General features: G+C 44.6%; 1 protein-coding gene across 1 annotated transcript in view; it reads right to left on the reverse strand.

The window, feature by feature from the left end:
• Positions 1-23,018, reverse strand: part of Parp4 (poly(ADP-ribose) polymerase family member 4) — a 94,115-nt gene that overhangs the window by 18,510 nt on the left and 52,587 nt on the right. The window contains exons 22-32 of the mRNA XM_037208506.1: positions 22,022-22,217; positions 20,613-20,680; positions 17,724-17,911; positions 15,134-15,233; positions 13,261-13,431; positions 12,737-12,817; positions 9,702-9,782; positions 7,725-7,820; positions 5,255-5,377; positions 3,937-3,999; positions 140-205 (exon numbers count right to left, since the gene is read on the reverse strand). Of these exons, the coding sequence (XP_037064401.1) occupies positions 140-205; positions 3,937-3,999; positions 5,255-5,377; positions 7,725-7,820; positions 9,702-9,782; positions 12,737-12,817; positions 13,261-13,431; positions 15,134-15,233; positions 17,724-17,911; positions 20,613-20,680; positions 22,022-22,217 (1,233 nt within the window). The remainder of the gene's footprint in view (positions 1-139; positions 206-3,936; positions 4,000-5,254; positions 5,378-7,724; positions 7,821-9,701; positions 9,783-12,736; positions 12,818-13,260; positions 13,432-15,133; positions 15,234-17,723; positions 17,912-20,612; positions 20,681-22,021; positions 22,218-23,018) is intronic.

Raw genomic sequence — 23,018 nt, forward strand, 5'->3', positions numbered from 1 at the left:
GGCCTCAAACTCACAGAGATCTGCCTCTCTCTGCCTCCTGAGTGCTGGGATTAAAGGCACACTTCACTATACCTGACCCTATTGCTTTGCTTTAAACAAGTTATCTTGAAGTTGCCCTTCCAGAGAGCCCAGCACCTACCTCAGCTGAGTAAAAACTGTTTGATGTAGCTCCAGCTGCAGGGTATTTCATGTTTATTTCAGGCACCTGCACGCAAATGCACAAAAACATACGTAATTAAAACTAAAAGAACATATAAATAACATTATCTTATATCTGTTGCACATCTACATAAGTCCTTATTGTCAACTCTTAAACCCAGAAACACCTTGCTTAGACCCAGACCTCTGGTAACAGGCTTATAATACCAGCATTTGGGAGGCCGAGGCAGGGGGATCTTGAGTTTGAGGCCAGCCTGGGCTATGTAGGGATTTCTGGTCAGCCTGGATTACAGTGAGACTCTATCTCAAAGAATAACAACAAAGAGAAAGAGAAAAGGGAGGCGGGGAATTGTTTCTCATATTTTATTTAGGGCACTAGGAATAGAACCCAGGACTTCTCACAGAGAAGCGTGCTGCCGGTGAACTACAACCCTAGGCCCTCTTTGTTTGAGAAAAGGCCTTTGAAATTTTGTTTCATTTTGTTATTGCGCGCGCATACACACACACACACACACACACACACACACACACACACACACACACACACACACACATGAGTGCCATAGTGCATGTGTGGAAGCCAGAGGACATTTGGGAGTTGGTGATCTCTTTCTACTGTGGGTTCTGAAGATCACATCCAGGTAGCCCGTCTTACACGGCAAGCACTTTTAACCCATTCAGCCATCTTGCTGGCCCATGAGACCTTGTCTCATTTTGTAGCCTAGGCTGACATAAAGCTGGAGAGATAGGCCAGGCTGGTCTGGGATTTGCTATGATCTTCCTGCCTTAGTCTCCTGAGCTAGGATTACAGGCATGAGCCTTCATCCCTAGTGCTATGGTCTAAATGGGAAATGCCTCCTGTAGAACCATGAGTTTGAACTCCTTTGGTCCCCAGCTGTGGCACTGTTGGGAAGATCATGGGACGTGATGAAGTGGAGCCTTGATGGAGGGGATATGTCACTCGAGGTGGGTCTTGAGGTTTTATAGCAATGTCCCATTCTCTTTCAGCTTCCAGACTGCCAATGTAATCTGTTAGGCTATCCCCATGCCCCATGCCTTTCCTGTCGAAATGGATGGTGTGTCCTCTGGAGCTGTGAGCCAAAATAAATACCTTCTCCCTTAAGCTGTGTTTGTCAAGGTATTTTATTACAACTGAATGAGACAGGGTCTCACTGTGTAGCCCAGGATGGCCTGGAACTCACTATGAGGCCACGTAGACCCAAAACTCATCACAATCTGCCTGTTTCTGCCTCCCAAGTGTTCCTAAGATTAAAGGCATTGTACTACCATGTATGGCTTTTATTTATTTATTTATTTTTTAGTTTTCATTTTGAAACAGTTTCAGTAAGTTGCCCAGGCTGACCTTGAACTTGCTCTACAGCCTAGGCTGGCCACAGGCTTGCTGTGATACTCTTGTCCTGGCCTCTTGTAGCAGGGATTATATGCCTGGGCCATCACGCCTGCTGAGAAACTGGAGTATTAAGAAAGATGAGTAAGGATGGACTAGACCTCTCACATATTAAAGCCTTTGGTAACATTATAATAATTAGAATGGTATTGCAGAGTAGATAGTACAGTCACAGCTACTAAGGTGCAGGACCTTGTCAAGAATGCAAGTGGAATTTTGAGTCAAGTGCTGGGGAGATTAGGTGACTCTTTGGAAGAATAAGGTTGGCTTGACACTTTTATCTTATACCAGGATAAATTTCAGTGAGATGGAAATTTAAATGTAAACACAGGGGCTGGAGAGATGGCTCAGAGGTTAAGAGCACTGGCTGCTCTCCCAGAGGTCCTGAGTTCAATTCCCAGCAACCACATGGTGGCTCACAACCATCTGTAATGAGATCTGGCGCCCTCTTCTGTCCTGAAGATGTACATGCAGGCAGAACACTGGAGGAAGCTCTGCGGCTAAGGGCTAGCCAAGAGCGTGCAAGCCCTGGCTTCTCTCTTTAACACAGCAAAACCAAAATAAAACAGAATTCCTAAAAGAAATGAAGGGGGAAAATTCAAAGTATAACCTATGGATAGGAAAGGTATTTCTAGGCACAGCAAAGCAAAACAATCCAAACAAAAGCAAGAAACTGAGAGGGAGAGTTGGGGTGGATATGATCAAGATTCATTGTATAATCATATGAAACAGTTAAAGAAGAAACAGAAGGAACCTAAAACACACACACACACACACACACACACACACACACACACACACACACACCACACAGAAAGTAATTAAAAGAATTTTTAAATGTGACAGAGAGGCTGGGGAGATGGCTGTGAAATTGTTTGTTTTTCTTTCAGAGGACCCAAGGTCAGTTCCCAGCACCCATAGCCACCTGTAATTCCAGCTCCAGAGAATCCAAAACCCTCTTCTGGCCTCCATAGGTACCTATACACTTGAGTGCATGCACACACATGTGTACACACGCGCACACACACACACACACACACACACACACACACACAAGCATATGCACAGAAATAAAAATAAAAAAAGTCTAAAAAGTGTAATAGGTACCAGCTGCTTGGAAGGTTGAGACCCAAGCATCACAAACAAAACACTCTACATGACCAAATGATAATGAATAAGATCACAAAACAAATGGCTGCCAGTGGCCTACGCCAGCATCCTCATACTCAGGGGGCTCAGGTTGGAGAATCAGGAGTTTGAGGGCTACCCAGTGAGACTCTGGCTTCAAAAAATATAAAATGGGGGGTGGGAGGGAAGCAGTGAGATGGGTTAGTGGGTAGAGGCACTCACTGATAAACCTGTCAACCTGACTTCAATCCCTGGGACCCATGTGGTGGCAAGAGAGATCGGACTCCCCCAAGTTGGTCTCTGACCTCCACACGCAGGCCCTGGAACATGCACACAGGAGCACATGTACACACACACTGTAGGCAGAGTTTTCCTGCCCTTGCAGCCTGTTCCCAAATGACTGGAAGCCGTTTCCCAAATAACTGACTCAGAGACTTAATATAAATTATAAATGCTCGGCTGATAGCTCAGGCTTGTTACTAGCTAAATCTTACACTTAAATTAACCCATATTTCTTACCTATGTTTTGCCACATGGCTCGTGGCTTGTGTTGGTTTTAAATAATGATAAGCAGTGCTGTCACCATGCAAGGAAAGGTCATGAGCCATGACAAAACCTAGTATCAGAGCTTTATTAGGAGGAGGGGGGTAGACAGAAGAGAGTAACTAGGCCTGGGAAGAGGCACATGCAGAGAGGGGGGGGGTGAAGAGCAGAAGAGAAGGGAGGAGTCTGTGACCTGCTTTTTAAGGATTTCCCTGCAAATGTGCAGGTGGGCTTATGGAGCTACGCCATGCATGCGCAGATTGCGTGACCGCACTGTGCATTTGAACAATCACACAGCACACTGATGACATAATACACCTTGCTTAGCTACTGAACTGCGCATGTGTGGTCATATAGCTGGAGTAGCAGAATCCTAACAGCTTATAACCTCATTTTCTACACGGCCTGCTTCCTCGGCGGCTCACTGGCATCTCTCTCTGACTCTGCCCTTCCTCATCCCATCATTCTCAGTTTGGCTTTCCTGCCTAACTTTATTCTGTTCAGCTACTGGCCAGTCAACTTGTTTATTAAACCAGTCATAGTGACACATTCACACAGTGTACAGAAGGATTATTCCACAGCAACACACATACAGAGAAATGTTAAAATAAATAACTATAAATGGCAAACTGGAAAAACAAATTTTCTTTTTTTTTTCCCTAAAAATTCACCATGCACAGCTCTGTTTATTGGTATACCTGTAACAGTCTGCTGCCATTGATGACTTCATCTTGCATTGGTCCTGAACACTCAGTTTCTGCCTATGGTATAAAAGTAAAAGTATGCAAACGAATATGTCTTAACAAAGTAAGTGTTCTCTAACATTCCCCCACCCTGTGCCACCTAGCTGTCCTCCTGGGAGATGAATGCACTTCAGTTTTAAGGGGCAGTATAGCCCTTGCTTAACATATACAAGGTACTGGGTTCAATCTCCAGCACCACTAAAAAAGGAAATGTATACATTAAATAAAAGCAAAACCAAGAAAACGAGCCAATAAGCAAATACATTTATGCTGTGTTCTTTTTATAGAAATAGTGGAAACAGCTGGTTGGTGGTGGCACATGCCTTTAAACCCAGCACTCGGGAGGCAGAGGCAGGCAGATCTCTGTGAGTTCAAGGCCAGCCTGGACTACAGAGGGAGTTCCAGGAAAGGCACAAAACTACACAAAGAAAACCTGTCTTGAAAAACCAAAAAAAAAAAAAAAAAAAAAAAAAAAGAAAGAAAGAAAAAGAAAAAGAAAAAAGAAAGAAGAAAAAAAAAAGAAAAAAATAGTGGAAACCGTAGAAACAGTCCTCACAATGTTTTTCTTGCTTCTCTTGCTCATTCCACCTTAGGGAGTCTTTCCTGTACACAAAGGGTCTCACACCTAATTGCCACACAGATGTAGACACAGTGACCTAAACACATACATGCAAGAAAGCGAAACATTCACACACATAAAAAATATCTTAAAAAAGTTTAAATGATAACCTTTTTCAGTCCTTTGAGACAGAATCTAATGTATCCCAAGCTGGCCTAGAACTTTCCACGTAGCTAAGGACAACTCTGAACTCTGTGTATACCACACTCAGCTCCTAGACTCTTTATAAACTATCTTCTAAGAGTATGCTCCTTCTGTGACCAGGTGTAGTGTCACACACCTTTATCTCAGCCTTTAGGAGGCAGACGTAGGCCAATTTTTGTGAGTTACAGGACAGTCAGGGTTATGTAGAGAGACCTTGTCTCAAAGAATGAAAAAGAAAAAAAAAGAATGTATGCCTTCTATTCATTTAATTCAAACAAGGATACTGTTTGAATTAACAATCTGCCTTACCCTAGCAGCAGCTTCATATGTCTGGTGTTCATTGTGTCTCTTGATTTCATGAAGGCACATTCAGTAACTGCCCTGGACCACTGGGCCTGTGTGAGTTCACTCCAGGATATTCACACAGCCATGAAATTTCTTCTGACATACTTCTCAGAACACATCCCCACCATTAAGCAATGAATGGCTGAATTTGGTGTTTGTACTTACCTGTGCTACGATGGCCTCTGGCTGCTTTTCCTGCCAACTCACATATGGCAGAAAGTCTACATCTTCTTTGGCAACAAGTTCTGAAATACTTGGGACATTAGCAAAAGGAATCTCATCACCGTCCTATATAGAATCACAATTGGGTTAAAATTTTTAAAGATATAATCAAATTAAATAATTAACACATTCTAAAGCCTTGTGGATGTTGGGTTTAGAATATCTGGGCATTTACTTGGATCATATGTCTCTCAATATGAGGTCCTTTCCATATCAATCAAGAAAATGCCCATATGCTGTGGAATAATCCTTCTGTACACTGTGAATATGTATTACTCTCATTGATTAATAAAAAAACTGATTGGCCAATAGCAGGGCAAGAAGAGGTTTAGTGAGACAGTCTGACACAGAGAGAGTGATGGGAGGAGGGAGGGTGGAGTCAGGAGAGTCACAGGAGATGCTGGCCAGCCACTGAGAAAGCAGGACATATAGAAAATGAGGTAACAAGCCATGAGCCACATGGCAAAGCATTACTAGAAATGTGGGTTAAGAAGAGAAATGAGGTAACAAGTCATGAACCATGTGGCAAAGCATAACTAGAAATGTGGGTTAATTTAAATGTAAGAGTTAGCTGGTAACAAGCCTGAGCTATTGGCCAAGCATTTATAAATAATATTAAGTCTTTGTGTGGTAATTTGGAAGCAGCTGATGGGATGAAGATTGGGAGGTCAGGACAGGAAAACTTGCGACTACAACCATAGCATAGTCTTTGCTTAAAGGGCAATCTGAAAAATAAACCTAGAAATTAAAAAAGTAATAAAATTATAGTATGTCTTTTTTGTGTATGATTGCATATTGGGGATTAACTATAGTATGGTACCACATCCCAGCCCCAACTACTATAGATGGTTGTGTTTATTTTTGTTTTTGTTTTTGGCTTTTCAAGACAGGGTTCTCTGTGTAGCCCTGGCTGTCCTGGAATTCACTCTATAGACCAGGCTGACCTCCAACTCAGAGATCAACCTGCCTCTGCCTCCCAAGTGCTAGGATTAAAGGCATTTGTCACTACTGCCTGGCTTCTATAGATGTCTTAAAATATACATATAACTAGTTAATAATCAAAACATTAAAAATACTAACACATATGTGCTGGTTAGTTTTTTGTCCATCTGGCACAAGGTAGAGTCATCTTGGAAGAAGGGCCCTCAACTGAGAAAATACCTCCATCAGCCTGGTTTGTAGGCAACCCTGTGGGACATTTTCTTGATTGATGATTGATTTGGAAGGCCCCAGCTAGCTATGGGTGGTGCATCCCTGTCAGTTGGTCCTGAGCAAGCCAGGAGAAGCCAGTAAGCAGCCTTCCTCCATGACCTCTGCTTCGGTTCCTGCTTCCAGGTTCCTGCCTTGATTTCCTTCAATGAGAGACTATGACTTTTAAGATGAAATAAACCCTTTCCTCCGCCAATTGCCTTGGGTCGATATGTTTTATCACAGCAATAGATACCTAACCAGAACAACATGCAATTCATTTAGAGAAATTAGGGCAAGTGCTGGCAAGAACATCCTCCCACGAAGAAGGTCCTGGCTCCTGCCTCTGGCCTCTATCCACTTTGCCCTACACAGCCCAGAGTGGCCACTGTCATTACTGATCAGAGCAAGAGCGACCTTCCAGGTTTTGTTCTTTTCTTAATATACAGCCTCCCTGTGTAGCCCTGGACGGCCTAGAGCTCACAATGTTGATCAGGCTGCCCTCAAACAGAGGTAATCCTGTTTCTGCCTCAGAAGTGCTAGGATTATAGGTCTGTGCCACCACAACTGGATGTTGCTGGTTTTCACACAGAATTTTCATGTGTAGCCTCGGCTGAGCTGGGTCTCCTCCTGCCTCTGCTTCCTAAGTGCTAGAATTATAGGCATGCCTCCACACCCAGAGAAATGCTTACTGTTTTTTTATATTTCTTTTTATTTATTTACTTTTTTGTTGTTTTGTTTTGAGGCAGGTTCTCACTATGTAGCCCTGGCTGGCCTGCAACTCATAGCAATCCACCTGCCTCTGCCTCTCAGTGCTGGAATTAAGTGACTGTACCACAACTTCTGACAATAATGATTTTTTAAAAGTATTGTTAGCTGGATGTGGTGGCACATACCTTTACTCCCAGCACTCAGAAAGCAGAGATAGGTGTAAGTGGATCTCTGTGAGTTTTAGGCCAGCCTGGTCTAGTAGTGAGATCTGGTCCAGCCTGGTCTACACAGTAAGACACTATCTCAAAATAATAATAATAATTTTTTAATGTGTGGGTGGCTACAGAAGCCAGAAGAGGGTGCCAGATTCTTTGAAGTTAGAGTTGCTATTGTAAGCCATCTGTGGGTCTGTGTGTGATGGGAACTGAATTTGGGTTCCAGCTGAGCCATATCTCCAGCCCAATAGTGACTAAACAAAAGTTTAAAAGTTTAATCTTAAATTAATAATACATACCCTTTTTTCAACTGCCACAAAGCTTGTAAATTGTGTAATCAGAGAATTTTCTTTACTGAGTTCAATAATCAGAGATTTCATGCTTTTTTTCTTCATCTAGGATAGAATGAAACTGTGTTAGTTTATGTGTACTGAGACTGAAAAGATATAAAATAATTTAAAGTGTTTTTCTGTAACAAATCATTTAATGTATATATTCACTTCCTTTTCTTTCTTCTTTCTTTAAAAAATTTCTTCTTTTGAGACAGCCTTACTATGTACCCCCAGAATTTGCTATATAGATCAGGCTGGCCTTGAACTCACAGAGGCCCCTACCTCCTGAGTGCTGAGATTAAAAGGTGTATGCCACAACTCCCAGCTCATCCATTTCTTTTGAGACAGCATCTCATGTATCTTAAGCTGGCCTGGAACTCAGCTATGTTGCTATTGATGACTTTGAACTTCTGAACTTTCTGCCTCTACTTCCCAAGTGCTGGGATTATAGGTGTGCACCATCATACTTGATTTATCCAGTGCTGGATATTGAATTCAGAGCCTTGTAAAAGCTGGGTAAGCCCTCTACCAACTGAGCTATATCCCCTGCCTTAAGTAAATAATTTTATTTTTATGCGCATTGGTTTTTGCCTGCACGTATATCTGTGTGAGGGTGTCAGATCTTGAAGTTACAGACAGTTGTGAGCTGCCACGTGAGTGCTGGGAATTGAATCTGGGTCCTCTGGAAGAGCAACCAGTGCTCTTAACTGCTGAGGTATCTCTCCAGCCCCCTAATTAAATAATTTTATAATTAGCACTTTGAATCAGACACCGAGTCAGGGGTCCTGTCTGAGTATCTTGGGTGTTCTCAGTGACTTGAGATGGCTGGCCTAGCTGAGTCATAGAAGAACGTTAGCTACAGAGCCCTCCACAGCTTTCAGAGTTCTCTCACACGATGTGAGTCTCCTCATTCTCTCAAAGCTCCCACTGTGAAGCTGAAGAATCATTACTTGTTTAGGATTATTCAAGGCAAAGCTAGTCAGATGCACTCAGAGATAAATGAATGGGCCTTAAGTCGAAGAGAACATAGCGTTCATCCAAGTGGTCACTGAAGGGAGCAGGCAAAAGCACCTTGGCCTACGTGCTGGCATTTTGACTTCAAACTCCACTTTACCCGTAGGGTGAAACAAAGCTCAAGTTCCCAGGCCCTAGGGGAGCTGGGAACTTTCCAATAACCACTAACCTCCTCCTTCAACAGTAGAAATGGTCTGCTATGCCCCTTAGTTCCCTAAAACATCATGGCTCTTCTTAACAACAGAAAGGACAAATGAATCTGATTGGTTGGACTGAAAGGCTTGCATTTTGTGTCAGTTGATAATGATGGAACACATAAGGAAAGCCCCTAATCTTTGAATCCTAATTGGTGGAAAAATATAACCATGATCTGGCAACAGGCATTTGTGGCTTCTGTGTGGCTAAGCCCTGCTTCAGCCTCTGCTTGGGGCTGCCAGGAGAAACAAGGCTCCTGAGTCCTTGTCTACAGTTCTGTGATGGTCAGTGGTGCCTACATGGTATGGCATCCTTTTTAGAAATGCCATTGAATACCAATGCTTGAACCTTATTTAAGAATGCAGCTTGAGAGATCCAGGACAGGCACCGAAACTACACAGAGAAACCCTGTCTCGAAAAAAAAAAAAAAAAAAAAAAGAATGCAACCTGACTATCACAGTAGCTGGCCCAGGGGGCCCCTCTGTCAGGACCCTTCCAGACTATTTCTCATGGGGAGAAAATCACAGAAGTCTCAGAATGTCATTAGCTCTGTCATTAGTGATTCCACAAACCCACTGAGCACCTACACACCCCAGACTGACATTACAGATATTGATGGCTGCCCTGACGTCACTTTCTTCTTTATTCGGCCACCCCCACTTTGTGTTGATATAAACAAATCAATTTAAGAATGACACAGAACAATGCTCAATGGCTTTCACTGGAAGAACAAACCTCGTGTTTGGTTTCATTGTCATGGAGAACACCGTCTTCATAATCTCTGATCAGGGCCCGAGCTGCCAGCTTGTGAATCATCTGTGTTTAAGCAATGAGGAGAGAAAAGGATTAAAATGGCTTTACCTGTGTGTGTGTGAGAGAGAGAGAGAGAGAGAGTGTGTGTGTGTGTGTGTGTGTGTGTGTGCGCGCGCGCGCGCGCGCGCTCATGTGTGTGGTTCAGACATGCTAGAAAAGTATGTATGGAGGTCAGAGCACAGCCTTCAGGTGTCTGTTCCTCCCTTTTGGCCCTGTTTAAGATGGGGTCTCTGCTGCTGTGGTAGCAAGGCTAGCTGGCCAGCAGACTTGGAGGGTCTTCCATCTCTGCTGCCTTCCTCCTTCCTCCTTCCAGGACTGTGCTGGGATTGCAGACATGCACACTATTCTGCCTGCCTTTTTCACGTGTGTTCTAGGGGTCCAAACGGAGCTCGTCAGATTTGCAGGGCAAACGCTTTTACCCAGTGAGCCATGTCCCCGGCTCCCTACCCTACCTAGGCTGGTCAAACATAGTGATTCTTCTGCCTCAGCCATTTCTGGGCAGGGATCACAGGCAGGAGTCACTGCAGCAAGCTCAAATAGGTTCTCTTCTGCCATCCTAACTGTCGAGCACCCAAGTGAGTTCCAGGACATCCAGGGCTATGTAGAAAGACTCCATCTCAATCTCACACACACACCCTCAACCCCAACAGAACAACAACATGCAGGAAAGAATACCCAAGGGATAGGCAGTATTCTTAAAAAAAAAAAAAAAAAATAACCAATTTATTTATTGTGTGTTTACTCCCCCCCCCTTTCTTTTAGTAAATGAGATCATAGGTAGTTTATGGTACACTGTGATGTTTACTAGGCTGATGAGAATAAAAACCCAGGACTGATGAGGTAGTTCAATGGGTAAAGGCTCCTGCTGCCAAACCCAAGGACCTGAGTTCAAGCTCTGGGACCCACACGGTAGAAAGAGAGAAATGATTCTCACAAGTTGTCCTCTGATGTCCACACTAATGCAGTGGCAGGCAGTGGCACACACACAATAAATAAATGTAATAAAATAAAATTTCTTTTTAAAGGTAAGAACATAGTTCCACAGGGCTCATCACAGAAGAGAAGGCAGGAAGATTCTAAGAGGCAGAGGCAGTGGAGGGCTGCTGTGAGTCAGCGCTCTGCGGCCATGACAGGGCCGTGGCACACATGAATACGCAGGAGAGCTCTGAGTGCACACACAAGGCCCGCAAGATCAAGCCAGCCAAAATTCCAGCATGGATGAGGGAGGGCCTCGGGAAGGCCCACTCGTGGCTGAGGAGCTATGGGCGACTGTCGGCTGCTACATAAGGAAGAGTCTGTTTTCTTCAGGGATGCTGCCTGGTGGGTTGTCCACGCTCCAGCGGACGGTCCTATACTCATGCACACACAGGCAGCAAGCACTAAGTGGATTCATTGGGTTTAGAGGAGAGCACATGAAGTCGGAAGGGAAAAGTGGGGGGGGGGCTATGGGAAGAGCTGGAGGGCGCAGGGTTGGATTTGATCAAACACATGTTCATATATGAAACCCTCAAACAATAAATTAAAAAAATAGGTCCAAAACATCAAAAGAAGCTGGGCATAACGGTACACATCTGTAATCCCAGCATTTAAAAGGTAGAGGCAGGAGGTCAATGGCCTTGACTACCTGATGAGGCCAGCTGGTCCCCATGGGAAAGTAGGCTCTGGCTCTCTGCCCGTGCATTACGAGCAAAGTGACTTGTTGTTGTTATTGTGGATTGAACCCACAGTTTGCCGAATACTAAACATATGCTCTTCCACTGCTCTGTGAAATGACTGCAGAATTAAAAGCAAAGCCGGCGAGGATCTCTAAATTCATAGGCCTTACAGAGCCCCCTGACAGATTATTCAGTTCTGTGTGGTCAGCCCTAAGCATGTGCACATAAGAGCGACAGTAAACGGGCCAACAGGTTTTATTTGTGTGTGTGTGTGTGTGTGTGTGTGAGAGAGAGAGAGACAGACAGACACAGAGAGAGAATAAATAATTATAGAAGAGGTCATGAACTTGAGAGAGTGGGGAGTTGACCCAGAGGAGTTGGAGAGAGAAGGAGGGATAGAAATGATATAAATCAGTACCCATGTATGAAATTCTCAAAAGGATAAAAAAAATTAATGAAAAATGCTGTTAGAAAAAAAGAAAAAAAATCTTACATTGTTGTAATTTGGGCCTTGACTGTAATAATCAGCAACAGTAAATGGACCATTTTCCTGAGTTCTGAGAAAGGACTTAGGGAACCTCCAACTCCTATCTTATTTTGGCAAGCTGGACAAGCGGGTAACGTGAGGATCAAGTCTTGTGATAGGCATCTGAACTGGGGAGCTTTGTGGGGCTGAGCCCTTACCCATGGGGTCTGTGACAACGTCTGTTAGACAGTGGCAGAATGTGGTGGTGCGTGAATGGACTGTTAGCACTCAAGAGGCTGAGGCAGGAGAAATGCTTCCTGTTCAAGGCCATCCTGAGCTAGACAGTGTCTCAAACAAAACAAAACAGATGATCGCATTTTGTTTGGAGAAAAGGTCTCATGTAGCCTAGGCTGACCTCAAACTTGCTTTGTATCCAAGGAGGACCTCAAGTTTCCAATCTTAATGCCCCTGCCTCCCTCGTGCGGGGTTGTAAGTATGTACACACAATTACACCTGGGAAAAATCTCATGGTTCCTTGAAATTACTCATAATCGTGGACACCTGTAGAGAGACACCCAGGTCCCAGAATCCTAGATGAAGACCCCTCCCGATGGCACAGAGAACCCCCTGGCCACCCTTCACATGTACTGACACATCAGCCCAGAAAAACAAAGGAAGTACACGGAGCTTATACGTGAAAACTGAGAACTGTTCCTTTCCGTCCATAGCGTGAAGCGTGTGTGTTCCTGGAAATGGAAGAGAGACTTCCACCTGCTTGGCTAGGCTCTCCCACTGAGTTCTCCCCACAGCCCAGCCCTTTAAGATTTGAACCTTACAGTCCCAGTCGTCTTCTGAAGCTCGGTAGTCGACACCATTGTACAAAATTCCTTCTCTTGGATGAACGCACACAGAGTTGCCTGAAATAGGAGAGACAGGAGTGTTTCATTAGCTCTTCCTTTTTTTTTTTCCGAGACAGGGTTTCTCTGTGTAGCTTTGCGCCTTTCCTGGAACTCACTTGGTAGCCCAGGCTGGCCTCGAACTCACAGAGATTCGCCTGGCTCTGCCTCCCGAGTGCTGGGATTAAAGGCGTGCGCCACCACCGCTGCCGCCGCCGCCGCCGCTGCCCTTCATTAGCTTTTCTACTCCCACTGTGTCAGTTTAACAGCAGCTCGTCTGGTAGCATCCCCCCCTCGCAAGAGAAATCAAGAGCTTCCCTTGAGGTAGGGGGAGCAGGGTGTGGGGGGGGGGTTGGGGGGAGTTCCGGCCATAATGCCACCAGAAGGCCAAGGGCTGGGGGCGGGGAGAAGAGCAACAGCAGCAGCGTCTTTCCCGTGGTGTAAGGAAGTCTGCGTCTCCTTACCTGTGTGCACTGAGGAATGAATCCGTAGACCAGGAGCCGGTCGTTATGGAACAAGGAAGGCAGCTGGACTGGAGCCTGCAGAGGCTCGGGGGCGCCCCTGCCCAGCTGCTGCCACTTGACGGAGACAGAGTGGCAGCCCGGGGACCGGGTCCTGCTCATCTGGGCTTCTATCTGTAATATATGAAATTTGAGACAGGGTCTCACTATGCAGCCTGGGCTGGCCTGGAACTCACTTTGTAAACCAGGCTGGCCTCAGACTCATAGTGATCCACCTGCCTCTGCCACCTGAGCGCTGGGACTAAAGGTGCCACCAGCTTAAATATATACATTGGAAGTTTTTCTATTTCAGTTTGTGGTGAAGGCTAAGCAGTGGAGGCACTTGCCACCCAAGCCTGGCAGCTCTGGAATGTTGCCAGTGGGAATGTGAACTGCGTAGCTGCTGTGGAAAAAAGAGTGGTATCCTAAGAAAATGAAACAGTTACTGCATGAGTCAGTAATTTCACTTCTGAGTACAAACCCAGAAGTGAACCAGTGGAAGGGCCAGACAGGTACTGTCTGCCAGCGTTCACAGCAGGGCCATTCACAGCAGCGTATGGTGGGAATGAGCCACGTCCAGTGGGAGATCTGTCTGTCTGTCTGTCTGTCTGTCTGTCTGTCTATCTATCCATCTATCTATCACATATCTATCATCTATCTATTACATATCTATCATCTATCTAGCTATCTATCAGTCATCTATATATTATCTATCTATCTATCTATCATCTATCACCTATTTATCATCAATCAATCAATCCATTTATCATCTATCTATCTATCTATCTATCTATCTATCTATCTATCATCTGTCAATCTGTCATCTATCATCTATCTATCTATCTATCTATCTATCTATCTATCTATCTATCTATCTATGATGGAATTATTTTATATGCATATTTGATAGACTATTACTCATCCCTAAAATGGGTATTGTGGTATACACCTGAAACCTCAACACTGGAGTAATGGAAGCAGTAGGATCAGGAGTTCAAGTCCAGCCTCAGCTCAGCCTGGGTTACATGAGACTCCTTTTTCAAAACCCAATAAAAAATAATAAAATATTTGGCCTTAAAATGAAAATAAATCCTGTCCAAAACATGACACAGATGAGTCTTGTGGACATTACACTGAGTTAAATAAGTTAGACACAAAAGAACAACTGCCTCATGCCTCTACAAGTATCTGAGAGAGCAAATTCATAAAGACCGGAAGTAGAACAGACATTGTCAGGCGCTGGAGGCAGGAGGCAACACAGAGCTACTATTTAGACTTTTGTCAGGGATGGTGACGAAGTTCTGGAAATGGCTGGTAATGCTGGTTACACAACACTGTGGATAAGTTTATACCAATGAAATGGACTTGTAAATCTTGTGTATATTTTATCACAGTGAAAAAACTAACCACCGGGTGTGGTCACCTCTGTAACACCAGCACTGTGGGGAAGAGAAGAGGAGCGCTGTAAGGCATGAAGCACCACCTCTGGCTTGGCCCTTCTTATTATTTATGAAAATGTTCTGGGGCTGGAGAGATGTCTCAGAGGTTAAGAGCACGGACTGCTCTTCCAGAGGTCCTGAGTTCAATTCCCAGCACCCACATGGTGGCTCACAACCATCTGTAATGAGATCTGGCGCCCTCTTCGGTGTACATCATAAATAAATAAATCTTAAGAAAAAAAAAAAAAAAAGGAAGAAAATGTTCTTAAAAGCTTTGGCCTCCTTGTAGGTCTTGTCTATTCACAAAAAGATAGAAGTAACTACAGACTTGCAGGAAAACAGGATTTGCACATGTAAACATAAGATAGGATAAGATGTTAAAAAACAACCCCACATACCTGTTTTTTCCAACTCTGTTTAGATTTTGAGTTAAAATATTCAAATACTCCAGCACCATACTGAGACAAGGTCCTTAAGATGTGATGATTTGCTGTAGAACTGATCACATTTCACACATTTTAATTTTTGATGTTGTTATTTTTTTAAGACAGTGTTTCTTTGTGTAAAGACCCTGGCTGTCCTGGAACTCTATAGACCAGGTTGGCCTCGAACTCAGAAATCCACCTGCCTCTGCCTCCTGAGTACTGGGATTAAAGATAGTTGCCACCACACCTGGCTTCCATGTTTTTAATTTTAAGACACTTAGGGTTGTCTCTTCAAAGGAATAGATGTATAACCTGTTTTCCACCCAGAAGGCTGGGAATGGATGTGGTTAATAGCCTGGTGAACTCTGACTATCTGTATGCTTGAGGCCACATCTGGCCCCTCCAGACTCTTACAAACAGGATCAGAGATGGTTAATAGGTGACCTCTGTACTATCTGTATGACTGGGGCCACACCAGATCCTCCCCCAAGCCCTTAAGATAACACAGAAGAAGTGACATGTACTCTGAAAAGAGTTTTGATATAATTATGCCTTAAGCTTTTTGTGCACATGGGGTTGTATTACACCAGAAAACTTTTTTTTCCAAATTGTACTGTACTTAAATATGCCTAAAATAAAATGCCTGGTATCAGACTCTAGAAGTTTGAACCAATACCAGTTACTAAGTTGTATTGAACCAGACTTTCTTCTTGCCTCACACGGATGATACTTTGCAGGCCTTGGTGCATTAGCAGAGACCTCCACAGCAAAAATATTAAACAATAAATAAATAAAATCTAATACTTCCATACTTAAAAACTAACAACAACAACAACCCCAAAAGGTACTGGGCATGATATCATACTTGGGAGATGGAGGCAGGAGGATCAGGAACCCAAGGGGATCCTTGGTTACATTTTGAGGCCAGCCTGGGCCACACCGAGACCTTTCTTAAACAAAGCAAACTGTAAACAAACAAAAAACCCAACAGATATCAGAACGATACTTGATAAAGATAGCAACCTAAAGAGCTAGAATGTAGCTCACATTATAGAGCGGTTGCTTGGCATGCACAAGGCACGGGGTTCAGTCCCCAGCCCTGAACAAACCAGGTGTACCAGAACACATCTGTAATTCCACCCTTGAGAGGCAAAAGTAGGAGGATCAGAACTCAAGCTCTCCCTCTGCTACTTTGAGAGTTCATGGCCAGCCTGGGCTACATGAGGCCCTGTCACAAAACAAAACATATCAGCCTAGCCAGGCATGGTGACATTCAACAATCTGAGGGGAGAGGATCACAAGTTCCAGGCCAGCATGGTCTGCATAGGAATTTCCTGGCTAGCCTGGGCTATTGAGTGAGACCTTGTCATAAAACAAAACAGTCATTACAAAGGGAAAAAATAAGCAGACACAGAGAGTTGCCGGAGCAGCAAGAGCTACTTTTAATCGCCAATAGCCACGGAGCGTCTTCAGGGGCTATGAAGGGACAGGGATGGAATGCTGGGAAGGTATGTGGATGTCCTGGACCCCAGAAAATGGGGGCTTGTAGTCAGAGCTCACTTGTGAGGACTGCACAGCAGTCTATATATCACCTCACTAATCTGCCTCATGCTCTGCCTCAGAGCAGGGACACCTGGTGTCCTGGGGTGGGAGCTGTTCAGGAGCTTCAGGGGCAGGCTCTGGGGGGGGGGACATACACAAACAGTAGGACCCCCCCTTCTTTCCCTGCACAGATACTAACTACAATTTGTAGTGGAGTTTTCCTGCCCTGACTGCCTGCTCCCAAATAATGGACACAGAGGCTTAATATTACTTATAAATGATCAGCCAATAGCTTGGGCTTGTTACTATCTAACTCTTACCCTTAAATTAACCCACTTATCTATGCTTTGCCACATGGCTCATGGCTTATTCCTTCATTTTCTACACATCCTGCTTCCTCAGCAGCTGGCTGGCGTCTCTACTGACTCCACCCTTCTTCATCCCAGTATCTCCAGTTTGATTGTCCCACCTAACATTACCCTGCCTTGCTATAGGCCAATCACCTCCTTTATTAGCCAATGAGATTAATACATAGTCACAGTGTACAGAGGATTATTCCACAGCAACAATTGGCAAGTCATTCCAACAACTTGTGGAAAGACTGTGACTCCAGGGTTTCAATGCAAACATAGGAAACTGTAGTACATGAGCAGGAGAAGGCAGGTGTGAGGCAGGGGCAGCCCCAAGTGCAGGCATGGCCAACCATACCCAAATCAGCCCCAGGGAGCTGTGCCAGGCCCCCAAATCATCTGAATTCTAATGCAAAATAATAATCCCATGACATAGGTATTTCATTTTCACCTTCATTTTGCAAGCCAAACAGCCTGCCCAAGATCCCTGTAGCTGTGAGACCCTGGCACCACGGTCCCAAGCCAAGAGCTCGGCCTCTGCAATGTATAGATGTCATATACTCATACCAACTTCCAAGCTTGCAAATCCCCCAGACCAGCCAACTAAAGACTTGCCCACTAGCTAGCTGCCTTTGTCACTGTGGTGACAGTCACAGATCTCTGAGGCTTACCCAACAGCACAGGTGAACAGTCTAGTGTGCTCGGTATTTCTTTTCACAAGCTGCAATGTCAGACTCTCACTCTGGAGGTGCCCATCAGATATGAGGAGAATGTTCCGTAACCCTTCAGATGGGTACAGGAGACTTAAGTAGCGGAGAATTTTCCAGAAGTCTGTGTTCCCCATGGTAGGTGCTGCGGACTGCAAGGGATGGGGGGGAAGCATCATATCTTAAGGTACATTCATCATTAACTGTGGGGTGAACATGGCAACCCCTACACTCTGGATGTGATGACAAATTAAGTCTCCCTCCAGCCCCCCATTGAGGATTGACTCCAAACACCCAGGGACTGCTGCAGCAAAAGCCCTTTAGCAATAGTGCCTATCTGGTTCTGGCAAATGGCCAAAGAGAAACTGGCCCCAGACAGAGATCCTGTACGGCTTGGGTAGATTTTGAGCTACAGCATTGCACATACGCTGTCACCTGCAAATCTCTTCTAGGTCCCAGATCCAAGTCACACTTTGAGCAATTAAACATGTTTTACAGAGACAGAAACTGCAAGCTTGGCCATTTTGGACAAATGGGAGATTTACACAGTGCCGGGTGGTGGTGGTGCACGCATTTAATCCCAGCACTCGGGAGGCAGAGGCAGGCAGATTTCTGTGAGTTCAAGGCCAGCCTGGTCTCCAAATCGAGTTCCAGGAAAGGCGCAAAGCTACACAGAGAAGCCCTGTCTCGAAAAACCAAAGAGAGAGAGAGAGAGAGAGAGAGAGAGAGAGAGAGAGAGAGAGAGAGAGAGAGAGAGAGAGAGAGAGAGAGAGAGAGATTTACACAGAAAAAACATCATCCTAGTGATTTTGAATCGGATCAGTGTTGTTGTTCTTGGGTAGTTATTAATCCAGGTCCTCCTGCCTGGCTGGCAGTCTTTGGTGAACAAAGCTTAACAGAAACGTATCCTTGGTTGTGGTGATATATTGTGTACCCTAATAAATTTGCCTGAGGATCAGAGGATAGAACAAGCCACTAGATTAAACATAGAGGCCAAGCAGTGGTAGCACACACTTTTAATCCTAGCACTCGGGAGATCCAGATGGATCTCTGTGAGTTCAAAGCTACCCTGGACTATATGAGATTGACTCAGTCTAGGAGAGAAACAGAGCCAGGCAGTGGTGGCACACACCTTTAATCCCAGTACTTGGGAGTCACAGGTCTTTAATCCCAGCACTTGAGATCTCACACCTTTAATCCCAGTGTTTAGGAAACACACACACCTTTAATCCCAGCACTAGGAAGGAAGTGATGGCTGGGCAGAGAAAGGTATGTAAGGTGTGAGGAGACAGGAAGAAAAAGGGCTTTTTCAGGACTGGGGACTGAGAGGCTTTCAAACAGGATTTTGGAGTTGTCGAGGTAAGACATGTCAGTGGCTTGTTCCTTCATCTCTCTGATCTTTCAGCATTTACTCCAATATCAGGCTCCGGGTTTTTTATTATAAGACTGTTTTGGATTTTGAGCAACACTTGGTAACCCTGAGCTCTAATGTAATTAGAGCTCAGCTCTACTTTTCTTCTCTTTCAGGAGTTCCTAAGAAGCCTGGCTAGTGCACTACTTATCTTACAGTCATATTTGAGGCAGCGTTCCTTTAACTAAATTCTACTTCTGTATAACTTAAGATTTCCTAAGCAAGTTTATTGGTAAATCCTTTAGAACAGCAGTTTATTACTTCCAGCCTCTCCATCATGGACACGTGCATGCTGTCATTAACTCCTCACTCATTGAAGGAAACATGTCAGAACCTGGAGACACAGTGTCATAAAGAAGTTATACACTCATAGAACGAAGATACTTATATCCTTTTAGTTTATTCCATGCCCCACAGCAACTATAATATCACCACCGAACATCTAGAAACTAGTTTTCAAAGAACTAAGCATCTGTGCATAGAAACAGGCTGTCAAAGCACCCGGACTTTGCTGGCCTAGGCGATACGACTGTTTTAAAACAATGGACAGAAGAAAAATTTCCAAAATGCTTATGGAATCATACTGAGGGGTAGGAATGAAGGCAATTTTTCTTCCTGGTTGTTTAATTTTTTTATTATATTTTTGACTTGTGTGTGTGTGTGAGGGGGGGCGGGGACTCACGGGTGCCATGGTGCATGTGTAGAGGTCACACAACTTGTGTAAGCCAGTTTTCTCCTTCTAGTGTGGGTCCTAGGGTGGAACTCAGCCACTGCCTTTACCCCCTGAGCCATCTCACCAGCCCCTTTTTTAGTTTCTTTTTTTGAAACAGGCACAGTTCAGGCTGGCCTCAAAGTTACCAGGTAGCTAACCTCCTTGTTCTTGAACTCCCGATCCTCCTGCCTCTGCCTGTTGAGTGCTGGGATTGCAAGTTTGACTTTTCTCTTTTGCTAAATTCCAATTAAAGAAAGGTCAAGCCATCCTCACCACCACCATCATCAGAGGCCACTGCTGTGGGATGGATAACTGACATCTCCCACCCCACAGAGGTTTTATTATCTGCCTGTGGTGCTATTGGGAGTGGATGGGACCTTGCATACTAGGATTCAGATTGGGATGTGCCCTTGAAGAAGGGGATACTGGGCCCCTGGCCCCTGCCTTTCTCTGCGCCTGAGCCCGCAGGTGAATGGCCTACCTCCCTCTGCAGTAATACGCTGTGCTGCCAAAGGACCAATGCCAGAGGGCCAAGCAAATATAGACTGGAACCTCTGGAAGTGTGAGCTAAAGAGACCTCCCTCCTTATAAACTGTTTATATCTCATGCATTTATAGAGAAAGCTGACTCACATTCACCAGTGTGCAAACACCCCAGGATCAAGTCCTGGACAGCACCTCTCAAGCTTTGCAGACAAAGACTCGGGGGTGGGTGGGGATAATTCTCTTACCATAATGAACTCTGTGGCCTTTTTTTTGCTTGTAATGTACTTAGGATATGAATATAGCTCCTTGTAACCTGTGTAATAAGAAGGTATGATATATTGCCATTAAACACTCACCAGATTAACCACTAATGAACACCAATGCTACTTTATACCACTACTTCTACCACAAAGAACATTAGATATTTATGTGGTGTAGGTTTCCTTTTCAGAAAACTACATACAAATACTTTAACATACAAAAACCACTCATGTTTCAAGCATATTCTATAAGCTGTACTATATGAGATGTTCTGAGTCAAGCTCTATGTAGAGATCTCTGCATCATCCATGGAAAGCAAAGCTCAGGGCACTTCAGTGGCATGGGTGGCTCAGCCCTGGCAGCGCAGAGTCCCCAGCAAAGTGCCCGCCATCCTGCTATGATCCATGTTCATGGCAGAACAATCCTAGCTTCATTGTAAAAAAAGCTAGATGGACGGCATAGAAGATGAGACTCAACGGGACAGGACTGCTCTATGCTCCTTCTTTCATCCCTGAGATGCCTTATTTATTTATTTCTTTGAGACGGGGTCTTGCTCCGTAGCTCAGACTAGCCTGGAATTCTCAATGTAGCCCAGGCTAGCCTTAAACTCTTGCCAGTCCTACTGCCTAAGTCTCTGGGGCTCTGGGATTACAGCTATGAGCCACCGTCCCCAGCTCAAAGTTACCATTAACCATATGACAGGTTACCCTAAGATTATTTTTGTAACCCCTTTACCATTAGGTAATGCCCAACTAGGATGGCATAGCCAAATAACTGTGTTTCAAGCCATCTTAGGTAAGGTGGTGCTTAAGGCATTGCCCTGATCCATAGATTTAAGCCACCACTCCCAGGTCTGCCCTGTCATAGTCTTGAGTTGTCCCTGCTGTCCTTCCTGGAGGGTAACACTGACCTAGTAACAGCGTTGGCCTGGTGATGCCTGAGCCCATTTCTACTACGTTATCTATGAGTGCGCTGGTTGAAATGTCAGTCTTGACTCTGGACCTTCCTATTAAATAAACCAAGGTTCCTGTGTTTTGTTTAGTAGATGATTACATTGGTCACACTTGTATCTTACCCACTATAGAGCAAAGCTTAAAATCTTGGGCCTGTGTTGGCTCCATACTTACAAGACTATGATGTAAGGGCTATCATCATGCAGATGGAAAAACCAAGGCATCAAAAGTTTAAGCAGACCTGCCTGAAGTGACTACTGAGCTTATGAACGGGAGAGGTGGGATCTTCACCAAGAGGCTCTGACTTAGCCTTCTGTGCTTCAGACTCATGCTAAGCTGTCTCCCACTGACAGACAAGGCCAGCCAGGCCCCAACACTCACGTCTGCACATGCTCACGTTAAAGAAGAGATGCGTGAAGGACTGGGGACAGTGGACTCACCTGTGCCAAACTGTAGAACATTCACTTTTTGCTCTTTACCCACCAGAGACAGAGCGTACAGGGCAACTTGCTTGGCTTGCACGAATGTCACACCCTCCATGGAACTGGAACAGTCAAGACAAATAATCACTTCGTTCTTCTCACGGAGGCCAGGAAGGGTGGCCGCAAGATCTGGTTGAAAGACGAGCATGCAAGCCTAAAAGAAAAAGACACTGAGTGGGAGGTTCTTGGAACTTAAATGGGGAAACACAATTCTGAAAGCTTCTAGGGCCTGTGAGATGGTTCAGTAGGTAAAAATGCCTTGTGTTCAAGCCTGATGACCGGACTTCAATCCCGGAAGCCATGGGGAAATAGAGAACATGCTCAAAGTTTTCTTCTGGTCCTTACAGGCTTTCTGTGGCACATATTTACAACACACACACACACACACACACACACACACACACACACACACTCCCACACTTTAGAAGAAAACCTTCTGGTAAACTAATGCTACCAAAATAAAAGAGATACAGTTTCTCTTTTTATTCTTTTGAGGCAGGGTCTCCACCATGTGACAAAAGCTAGCCTAAAATTGCTATACAGTCAAGGGTCACCTTGAACTTTTGATTCTCTTGCTTATTCTTCCAAAGCGCTAAGCCTACAGGTCTTAGCTATTATTTTTCCAATAATAAGATGACATACTAGGAGTTAAAAGTGGGGGGGAAGGGCATCCCAGGCATTCAAATAAAAAGCAGAATGTTAGAGATAGAGATGTAAACACACAGGACAAAACCCCCGAGAAATCAAGAATCTATATGGGGTCGGGGATGCAGCTCAGTGGTAGAGTGTTTGCCCAGTAAACACAAAGGCCTTGGTCTGATCTCCAGCACTGCATAAAATGGATGTGGTAGTTCCCTATTCCTCCCATGGGTAGTGGAGGCAGGGAGATCCGAAGTTTAATGACTTTCAGGCCAGTCTGAGCTACACAAGACTCTGGTACTGAAACATATACTAT

The sequence above is a fragment of the Peromyscus leucopus genome, chromosome 9 (genome assembly GCF_004664715.2).
Source record: "Peromyscus leucopus breed LL Stock chromosome 9, UCI_PerLeu_2.1, whole genome shotgun sequence".
Taxonomy (NCBI): domain Eukaryota; kingdom Metazoa; phylum Chordata; class Mammalia; order Rodentia; family Cricetidae; genus Peromyscus; species Peromyscus leucopus.